This window comes from Impatiens glandulifera, chromosome 2 (genome assembly GCF_907164915.1).
Source record: "Impatiens glandulifera chromosome 2, dImpGla2.1, whole genome shotgun sequence".
NCBI classification, from domain to species: domain Eukaryota; kingdom Viridiplantae; phylum Streptophyta; class Magnoliopsida; order Ericales; family Balsaminaceae; genus Impatiens; species Impatiens glandulifera.
Genome location: NC_061863.1, coordinates 47,091,239 through 47,102,991, shown reverse-complemented (window position 1 = coordinate 47,102,991; position 11,753 = coordinate 47,091,239). Strand labels below are relative to the sequence as shown.

Genomic DNA, 11,753 nt, shown 5'->3' with positions numbered 1-11,753 from the left:
AGCATATATCTCCTGCCACAATCAAGAATGGAAGTCACGAAAGTAAACAAAAGATATTGTCGATTAGAATTAGACTATGCAAAGCATATATCTTTTGTTTTCACTAGTTTGTAGAGGAGGAATGGGATAAACTAAGTTGGAGTTATTGAGAAAAGGGAATATTTTTGCATATCTAATGTATCTCGGTGCCAAATTCTCTTTTTGGACACGTCCTTCTTACTAACCTCCGGTATGTAATCGACAGGTTGCTAGTTTCAACTCGATCGAATAAGAATCATTCTCCGCTTATGTTGCAACTCTATCTGGCAGAAAGGATTAGTCATGTGTGTCTCCTCGTGTTTATGTACACTTTAGACCAATTAAAGGATGTGGCGTAACTTGGTAGCGCATTTGTTTTGGGTACAAAATGTCACATGTTAAAATCATGTCATTCATACCTATTACTTCTTCTTTGATTTGAGAAGTATTTAAATAACTTGAGATTATTTAAAAATAATAATAAATTAGAGGGGAGTAAAATGATATTTTTTTTATAAAAAATATTTTTTTAAATATCTTGTTGGGGGTGTTGATTTAGATAAAATAATATTCGGTAATATATTCTAATTATGTATATATTAATAAATTTAATAATATTTGTTCGTTCAAACTTAACTCCACTCCAGTTTTAAGTATTTTCAATCAGGACTGATCGACGAGGGATTATAAATCCCCAAATATTACCCTCCATATACAATTTAAGGATTTCATGCATATATGTTGTATTATATATAACAGCATTATCATCACATTGCAAAATTTATTCCTAATATAATGAAAGGTCTTTCCATAATATCATTAGTCATGAAAAATCTACATTTATTTTAGTATTATAGGTAGATCAAAAAATTGAGATGATTATAGGCTAGTGGATAGGCATGAGTAACTGAAATAGAGTGGTACCCAATATAATTACTAGATAACTAGTATAAGGTTCCAAATGTTCAAAATTTCTTAGGCATAATTTCATGATGGAGTGGAAAAAGAGAATTTGGTCTATCTATTTCAAGATGAGCTTTTCCAAGTATTAGTTGTTTTTGTTCTATACTTTCTTGGTCACTATATCCCATAAATATTAGAAAATAAAGATATCTTACAAATCTTTCTTGTTCTAGAGTAAAGGACCTTTTTAATAAAGTTCTTGTAGAATTTTTTGTACTATTCCATTCTCTTTAAGTTCACAAACACATTTTAATCATTCTGTATTCAAGTAACTATATATATAAAAAAAAAACATTTGTACTGTGTTCTATTAGAAAAAAAAAAGTTATAAATATATATTTTTTCTATAGGCTTTTTTACTTTGCCAAATAATGTGACATTCAAATGCATGGATTAGATTAGATTAGATAGAAGTATATTAATTGATCTCTTTATATATATATATATATATATATATATATATATATATATATATATATATATATATATATGAAGTCATTTTTATATATATTGATGAATTTTATGAGCTATATCAAAACCATTTGCTAGATCACGTGTTTTATGATCATTTCCATTTGCTAGATCACGTGTTTTCTAAAATCACTTCTTTTTAGATTATAGGATCATGGGCGGTAGATAGGTTGCTTTCTAAACGAAAATGAACCTTGTAATATAACGAGGTATCTCTATATAAATGCTTAAATTTGATACAAATTTATATAGTTAACAAAATTATCTAAATATTGAGTTTATTTTTAAAATAATAAAAATTTATAATTTTAGAAAAATTTAACGAGTCTTGTTTAAATAAATTAGTCAATTTTTTTTAAGATTTTAAATTTATAATCATATAAAATCTTTATAAATAATTTTGATTTTATAAATAAATGGATTTATATTTATAAATTAAAAAAATCATTATTTATTTAAATAAATGAGTTGATATAATTGATTTTTTTTTTAAATATGACTTCATTTTAGTGTATTTATTTATTATTATTTAATTAACTTTATACTTAATACAAATATATAACTAATCATTTTTTAAAATAATTTTTACAATCTTAAATAAATTTTCAAATTTAGGGTTACAAGTAAATTATCGATTTTGACTAACATCTTTGTTAGATTTTGTTTCCTAATTCCTTCTCCAATCCAACAGCATACGCGAACCCAAAAGAAGCTCCGACCCAATAGGATTTTCTTATCAAATTTTATTCATAAAATTAAAAAAAAGACTATTTTATATATATTTCAGTCTTTTATGTATTTTAATATTTATAAACTGAATTTAAAGTTATAGGTTTAATTTTATTTTTTATATAATTTTTTTTATCTATTAATCTTGTTCAAATAATTTATTTTATTTTTATATAATATTTTAATATATTTATTTTATTTTTGTATATATTTATATAATTTATTTATATATTAATTTTATTTTTTATATATATTTAATTAATTTTTTTATATTTTTTTATGTGTCCTAAATTTATAATAATTAACAAAATTAAAAATAAAATATAAAGTAAGAAAATAATATTACAAATTAAAAATAAAAGACATTTTAGACTATATTAATTGATAAAGATTTAAGATTAAATTAATCGATTTTAAGATTTTTAATTAAATAGAAAAAATATTTAGGTTAATTTGTAAAATTTATAAATATGTAAATAGTATTGAAAATGTTAAAAAGTTGACAATTAAAAAATAACCTCAGAATATTTTTTTAATTTGAAAATGAGTTTTTGCGTTGGAAATGAATTATTGTTTTGTTTTGGTTTGATGTAGGGTTGTAAATGAATCAAATACTTTTGATTCGATTCGGTATTTATATTCAAATTTTGATATTCGTATTCGTAATTTTTTTATTTGAATTCGAATAAAAATATTCGATTCGACTAATAAAAGAATACGAATACAAAATCAAGATATTCGATTCAGTATTCGCTAATATTCGATTAAATATTTGATTATATATATATATACCGTTTTATTAATTTTAATTTTATAAATATTATTAATATATTATGTAAAAATATTAATTTTCAAATTTCCGATTAAATTGTATAAAATATATTTTTAAAAAAATCAAATCAAATACGAATCACATTAATTATTCGAAAAAATTTCGAATACGAATATGAATATTCGAATAGTTTCACGAATACGAATATGAATCGAATATAGTAATATTTGTTTCGATTCGATTCGTTTATAACCCTAGTTTTATGTGACGTTTATTACATTTTGGGTATGAGAATGTAATTAAGAGTTGGAGATGGCCTAAGTATAAGTAGTTATTGTATTTTAATTTGTTAAATTAATATGATAAAACTAATATTTTGAGTGAAAGCGATGGTATATACCAGATTAAATGTTAAGAGTTTTGATTCTGATTTAAGACGGTTTAAATTATAGTGATAGCGAGTTAATGACTCTAGGGCCATATAAACTTTTAAAATAACTTATTTTTATTCAATATTGACGAAATGCCAAAAACAATTGTTTGTTGCTAATGTTCTTAAATATATATTTGGAACATCATTTATCAAATTTGTGCGGAAAGATTCAAGAGTCTTTACAAGAGCATGAACCCGAATAATTATGGAGAGTTGAAAGATCAATATTTCTTAATTTTTTTCGATGACTTTTGTAAGTGTTGGAGAGTGTTTTTTTCTTTTCATTACTCAGATTTGAGTTGATGTTGCGCTTTTTCGATTTGTCATCTTATTTAGTTGGACCGGTTTTTCGTTTCGACTTTTTATAGTCCGAATAATAATCTTAATCGTTGGTGGGTTGTTTAGCTGATCATACCATCCGATTGTGTTGTGAACTTGTGATCCTTTCTCGAGTTTGTTTATGTCCCCTTCTTAATTAGCAACAAATGAGACGAAATAATCGGATCTATAGTTTTTTTTTCTTTCATGTTTTCAATAAAAAGTTACTCGATTTGATCTTTCATATGAAAAACCTCTTACATGTATCATCTCATAATTTGTATGAATTTTCTATTATTTCGGCCATATATGTAGATTGTTCATTTTCACTTTGTAGGACATTTTCCGGCGTTACTTATCTACTATCGATTAAAGATAATTTTAATTGCCGCTCAAAATATTTGGTATAATTTTTTTGATACTGTTTTATTAGTTCGTTCGACTTGCTCTACTTCAATCGTGATCGTTCAAAACTCAGTTCGTTTGAAAGGAATTCTCAACAAATCGCACGATGGTTGAATCTTTTCCATTTAGAGTTTTATTTTTATAAATTATTTATGCAATTTGATATCTAGATCAATCAATTATTTATTTTAAAGAATATCTTTGTGTGATCACAATGACTATTTTTGACGCCATAATTTTTTGTTATTTTTTTTTAAAATAAATTTCCGTGTCTAATTTTCTTATTGGAGATATAATAGAGCGCTTAATTTTTATTTTTTATTTTTTACTATTTTGATTTCATTTTGATCACAATAATTACCCAACATAAAGACCCAAAATACAATTTATTTGCATTTCTCTAATTTTCTTTTTAAAATAGTAGCTTAATTCAATTTTTTCTATTCATTTTGAGCAAAGATTCAATTGAAAGTAACTATCTTTGGTCCATTCTAGGATTTTTTTTTAATAATGAAAGTCACTTTTAAAATATATATTTTAAACTGGTCGTTTTATTGATCATGGTTCAAAATTGGTCTTCTTACAACACTATTGAATTTTTTATTGTTTCATTTTTTACTTTTTATAAAGTGGGAGATTTTCAAATAAAAAAATTCCATATGAGACATTATATATATATATATTAAAAATATTATGAAAGTAGAAGAAACTTTTGTTAAGATCAAAGATTAATTAAGGGTGATATTAAAAAGTAACTTTCCCTAAACTTTTTTAAAACAAATCATATATATATATATATATATTGCTTAATTTTTAAAATGTTCGGATATATATGTGAGAGTAAATGGATACTTGAGTCGGATTGTGGATTGACCCGCCCATAAACTTAAAACGATTAAAAATAAAATAAAAAATGTTATTACATTTTTACCGTAATATTTTTTCACGGTTTTTTATATCATTACTCTGAAAATGCACGAAATACATAATTTGCAAAATATTCCGCGGTTGTGAAAATAAATAAGTCGGTTGTTGGTTTCCTTCCAATAAGTCACTACCTAATTAGAAATTGACCTTAAATAAAATAAACTGAGCTAACATAGACTTATTTTTATGAAACATTTGTATGAGTTTATTTGAATAAATTTTAAATTATATGAAAAAAGGGTTGCTATTGATTTTAATAAAAGTTATTTTTTTAGTAAAAATATTATTATATAATAAAATATTATTTTATTTTATTAAATAAAAAATATTTAGTAATTTGATTAACAAATTTATGATATAATTTATAAAATAATGGATATAACTATGTTTAAAACTGGAAAAGTACTCGAGAGTTCATAATAAACCCAAAATTAATGAGATCTTAGTAATAAGAATGTTACTCATTTCAGTTATTTGATAATATATTTAATTTAAACTTATTATTTTATTTATTAAGAATTAAATATTTTAAAAGTAATTTTTTTATAACATGTTTAATCAAAATTGTGTATATGCAGACAAATTTAAAACATGAGTAATATTGTGATTATCAAACTATTACTCATTAATATTATAAATTTAAAATATAATGTAAGATTATCTTTTAAAAATAATTTTTTTTTATTATATTATTAAATTATAATAAAATATATATATATATTTTTAATTAAATAAATATATTTTAAAATTTAAAATTAATATACATATTAACAAAACTAATAAATTAAATATTAAATTTATAAATAAAAAATTAATTTTCAGGGTTACGCTTATTTATACTAAATGTGATCCGAAATATATCAATAAATTATTTCTCGATTTCTTAACTAAATTTTAGTCCATTCCATTCAAATTATAAAAACCATTTATCAAACAACATGTACATTATAATATACTCAATACAACCTTCTAGTTATTGTGCTTTTCTTAACCTAGTTCTTCTTTGTTCATTTCTTCCAAGCATAGCAGAACCAAAGGCATATTTAAACAAATAATATAGCTAATAATGTGCACCAATAAATATTATTCTCCAAATCCTATTAAGATTTGATTCTAGTCAGAGTCTTATTTAATCGTTATATTTTAAATATTTGATCGATTTAAACGGATTCGACAACACTTTAACTTATATACGAATTGTTAGAACAATAACAAATTGGGATTCACTATTTCAATTTAATATTCAATTTTTGTTTGAATGGTTTCAATTCGGTTGGTTTGATTTATTATACCCTTAATAAAAAGTTATTAGTTTGGTTTGATTTATTAGATCCATAATAAAAAGTTATTTATTTGCTATATTATCTAAATGAATGTATCCTACTAGATAAATAGTCAATTAATTATTTTTTTTATTAAATAATAATATTATAATGTTGATAATACATTAAATAAAAATCTAATTACATATATGATATAATCTTTAATATTTTATTATAAAAATAGCTCAAAAGTCAAAATAAAAACAAATGTTTTAAATAGCATGACATATACAATGAGTTTTAAATTTTAATGAACTTGAAATATAAAAATGATCTTAATTACATCACCTGTCTTACCACCAACACATAAAGTCTAGCTAACTATTTTTTTAAAAATTATTATCAAAACTGGAACTCATAATTTAAGTGTAATTATCATATTATTAAATATTCATTTAACAATCATATATGTATTTTTTTAAAAGACGAAGATAAAAAAGTCTTACAAAAAAAAACTATTTTTTATTATCAAATATAATAATAGATAAAGCTCTCATTTGAAAATACATATAAATGTTTTAACAGGACTTGACTTTTTAAAATATATTTTACTATATAGAACTTTTTATTATTGTTTTGAAAAAAAGAGAGGTAGAGCCGTTGATGTCACATGTGTCCGTTCATCTGAATTCAAAATTTGAAAAACTCCCGTAAAATCAAGATTTTGTAACGTTCGATTCAAATGGGCCCACATCCCCTTCTCCTTCATTATACCATATCTCCTTCCTTCCTCATCAGAACACATAAACCCTTAATTCTCTCTTCCTCTTCTTCACCAAGAAACGAAGAAATGGCAACTCTAACACCAGGAATCCTTCTTAAGCTCCTTCAATCTATCAACTCCAACAGCAGAGTTTCCGGCGACCATCGATCTCCACTTCTACAAGTTATCGGAATAGTTCCAGCTCTTTCAGGTTCCGATTTATGGACAAATCAAGGATTCTTTGTTCAACTTTCTGATTCACTCAACTCTACTTACGTCTCACTATCCGAAAGCGATACAGATCTCATCCTTGCTAATCGGTTGCACCTAGGTCAGTTTATCTACGTTGATCGTTTCGAATTCGATTCGCCTGTCCCTCGCGCGTCTGGAATTCGCCCTATTTCTGGTCGTCATCAGTTCGTTGGAACTCCTGAACCTCTTATCGCTAAGATTTCATCATCAACTCGCGAATTCACCATTCACTCTGAATCTGACTCTGGTTCTGGATCTTCGATCGATCCGGTTGCAGCGATGTTAGAGAGTAAGAAATCGGAAGTAGCGAAATCGGAAGGTAAGAATGATAAGTATTTCAGTAGACGTGTTTTAACTCCAAGAGAAAACAATGTTTCTGAAGCTACTAGAGAAGATGAATCGAAGAGTTCTGATAAACCTAATAGGTTTTCCTCTCCATGTACGGCGAAGCAACAAAGATCTTTATCTGTAGGGAAAAAGATTCCACCGACTATGGAGAAAAGAAGAGATCCTTCCCCTTCTGTACAGGTGAAGAGATCAGCTTCACCCGTTCCACCATCTAAATGCGTTGTGCCGAGTTTAGCTGCAGCTCGGGAAGAGAATCGAAAAACTTCAAGAGAGGCTGCGATTATCGTTCCTTCGCGGTACAGACAGCCATCGCCAAATGGGTCTCGTAGACAAGGATCCCCTACTCCAAGAAGAATGTCTAATTCACCTGCTAGAAGGCTATCAGGTGGATTGAAGAGTGTTTCTGATTCTTCAACTAAGAAGAAATTGGCTAATGTTACTCCTGGAATTTCAAAGGCATCGGAAGCAATTATTGGATCGGCAAAAGTGAATAGGAAGAGCTGGGATGAATCATCACATGCCATTGAAGATGAACAGAAAGAGAAAACAAATACAAAGAATAAGCAACTGGATATTCAAGCTATTTTGAGGACTCAGGTATGCCATTCATTTGATATTTCAAAAGAATTAACATCATTTTAGCTATTGCAAACTTCTAATATAATTTGAAATGGGTTTTCAGGCTGCAATCTCTAGGCGTCTAAGTGATGTGAATGATCACAAGCCTTTTCAATATGATTCAGACGGCAATCAAAAAGAAAAGTCATCTCCGGTCATCACAGTTCATGAAAAGAAATGGACTGATGGTAGTATTTCTTTAGACTCAACCATCTCTTCTAACCTTGCTAGACTTGGAAAGGATGCTATGAAAAGAAGAGGTGTAAGTGCTACAGCTGCAGCCGAAGCTCTGGAGGAAGCAATTGCAACTGAATCTATTATAAGATGCTTGAGGTGAGCTGTGAACACAGAACCCCCCTCTTTCATTCATTCATTCTTCTTCTTATACAAGTATTGTGTTATTTCAGTATGTTTTCAGATCTTTGTTCTGCATCAAAGGCAGCAAACCCATTACCCACAATTGATCGATTCTTTACAATTTATGATGAAGTAACGAAAGCAACAACAGTTTCTGAATTAGTTTTCAACAGCCGCACCCACATTAGCCAAAGCGAGGATATTGTCTCAGTGGTGGATAATTCAAAATCCTCTTTTTCTCTTTGGGTGGAAGCTGCTCTGGCTACTGACCTTGAAATAGTATCTCTTCTAACTGACCAGAACATTCTTCCTCGGGCTTCTACAACACAGAAGAAGGGTTCCTTAAGACGACAATCTATTAGCAGCAGGAACACAACTGCGACACCTTCGGATTCTGCTGCTGGTAAATGGACAAGGGGATATGGGATGAACGAAAATGTGGAACTTGGGAAGAATTTGCAAACGGAGATGCAAAAATGGTTTCTGAAGTTTGTGGAAGAATCGCTTGATGCTGGTTTCCGTGTGTTTGACAAGTCGCCGTCGTCGTCGCCTTCGTCTGATGGTGGTGGGTCTGACCGTGGAAGACCACTTGCTGCGATCTTGTCCCAGCTAAAGAGGGTGAACGACTGGTTGGATCATGTAATATTGAAAAGGGATCAAGTGCTTTCTCAAAAGATTGAGCAGCTTAAGAGGAAGATTTATGGATTTGTTATCCAGCATGTTGGCACAACTCTCAATTAATTTTTTATGTGTTTTTCTATTCTTATTTTCGATCTATCCTTGGTTAGTCAATCAGTTATTTGATTGATGATTATCTATAACTACAAATTTTAAATTAAGTGACATCTTTGTTCTTGTGCTTGTCTTGTGCTTCCCAAATAAAATTTACTTTTGGTAGAAAAAAGATGCTATACAGTCCATGTTTCTGCTTTTGATTAGTACTTGAAACTCATTCTAGATGAATGATCTTGAAATGAACCATAGAATGTTCATTATTCCTATTTGTTATTCTCTTTCCATGTCTTGTGAATTTGACTAATCACTCTCTATATATGTTGAATTCTTTCTGCTGTTTCTGATGCAAAAAATGAATAGTGTAAATCAAAATTGAATGAGGGCCCATTTAAGTTTGTAGAAATGCAGTTGATGTAAATGTTGAAAGGGCAGAAAAGATGTTCTCAGACATAAAGACCATTGCAGTTGGTTGGTGATCCTGCTAATAGACGGGCATCGGGCATTTGATATTCGTTTAGTGCAGGTAATTGTGCTGGCTATGTAAACATGGTTCATTTCTCTTGCCTTAGCTCCTTTAATTAGTAATTGACTAGAATCCTTGGCATGGACTTTTTGCCAGAACTGCTTAATTAAACTAAGTTTTATTGTCACTTGTCTATCATTTTGTTTAGCTACAGCTTGCCCACTTAATTTGTCTAGTTATGTTATTCTTGGCTTAATTACTGCTACTTTTATTTATAGTTCTCTTGTGAATATATTTCAATGTCAGTATTCATCCACCACCTTCTATTGGTTCATTGCATAATCATACTTGAAGCACTTGCTGATCAGGAAGCAATCAAATTCTGTAGATCAAGATGGGAGGATAGTGCTGATCAGTCTCCGGTCGGCATTTCATCATATTATTTATAATGCTGCATCATTCTCCTCCACACTTCTGTACATGTGAACCTCCCAAGTTGATGATCAGGTAACATGTGATTTTATTGCCTTCACTCTTTTTTCAATTATTTGCCAATCTTCCCTCAGCCAGTTTATCTACTTTCATGATTTGCTGATATTCTGTTAGATTCATAGATGTACCTGTAAGGCTTTATATGTATGAATTGGGTTAGGGTTATTAGTTTAAATAGTAAATAGGTCTGTAAGCTCATTATATTAGTAAACTAGTAAAAACCTAAGTTTGAACTTGGCTCCTTAGTTTGAACCCACCAAGGTAGCCTAGTGGTTAGAGTCGGCTTAAGATACCAAAATATCACGAGTTCGATTCCAACTAGAAGCGCTGAGTTGAATCGAAGGCCATGAATATGGGTGTCATGGTAGTTCTCCTTACTTAAAAAAAAAACTAAATTGGAATCAATCTTCGTTGTATCATATTGGACTCTAAATAGTAAATATTTTCATCTAATTCGATGTAAAATGTTTATCCCCAATAACGCATTCTAAGTCATCTAAAAAAATAAAATAATAAAGAGAGATGTGGTGTAAGACGTCTATCACCGATAACACATTCTAAATCATCCAAACAAAAAGATAAAGAAAAAAAGATGCAGTGTAAGACGTATATCCTCGATAACGCGTTGTAAGTCATTTAAAAAAAATGATTATGAAAATTAAGTCGTTTACCGTAGTAGCGCATTCTAACTCATTCAAAATAAAAAATAAACCTAGTTCACACTAGGGCATTCATAAAATAAAAAAACGAACAAAAAAAGAGAATAAAACATTAGTTCACACTAGGGCATTCCAAAAAATAAATAAAACCCTAGTTCACACTATTGGCATTTTCAAAATAAAATCGATATTTTTACACCCTTGAACTACGTTTTGACCTGATCTCTCTCTTAAGAGGATACGTAGGAAGCCTTATCTTGACGCTCGGTTGTGACCATTCGTTTTCCGAAAAAATGTGAGGAAATGTCACCAAGATCCTTTTCTAAAAAAGGAAGATAAGGAAAATAAAAATAAAAACGAATATTAGAAAACAAGTACGAGTCGATATGAGAATGTCCATTCGACGGCCGTTTCAAAAGGAACTCGATAATTTCCTAGACGATTCGAGCAAAGGATATCTGATAGCATCGTTTCGTGTACTCACGAATAATTCTAAAAAAAGAAAAGGGAAACTCATGGAAAAAAAAACCCAAAGCCTAAGCTTAAATCACGTTAATAAAGAAAATTATTCCGACTAGCATTAATCTCGTGCATTTGCATTACTAATAATATAAACAAAATATTATTTATCTATAAATATTTTAGATAAAATTAATATTATTCAAATTTTATTAATTTAAAATTATATTTAGTTTGTAAATTTAAGTTCAATTCAAAAAATTTAATGTTAATATATATTTTAAAATTCATAAAATATCTAAAAAAATA

At 28.1% G+C, this 11,753-nt stretch overlaps 1 protein-coding gene across 1 annotated transcript; it reads left to right on the top strand.

Moving 5' to 3' along the window:
• Positions 1-7,043: 7,043 nt before the first annotated feature.
• LOC124923720 lies at positions 7,044-9,497 on the top strand. The gene is made up of 3 exons (XM_047463684.1): positions 7,044-8,258; positions 8,344-8,612; positions 8,687-9,497. The coding sequence occupies exons 1-3, from the start codon at positions 7,149-7,151 to the stop codon at positions 9,375-9,377; spliced, it is 2,070 nt and encodes a 689-aa protein (XP_047319640.1). The 5' UTR covers positions 7,044-7,148; the 3' UTR covers positions 9,378-9,497.
• Positions 9,498-11,753: the final 2,256 nt, after the last annotated feature.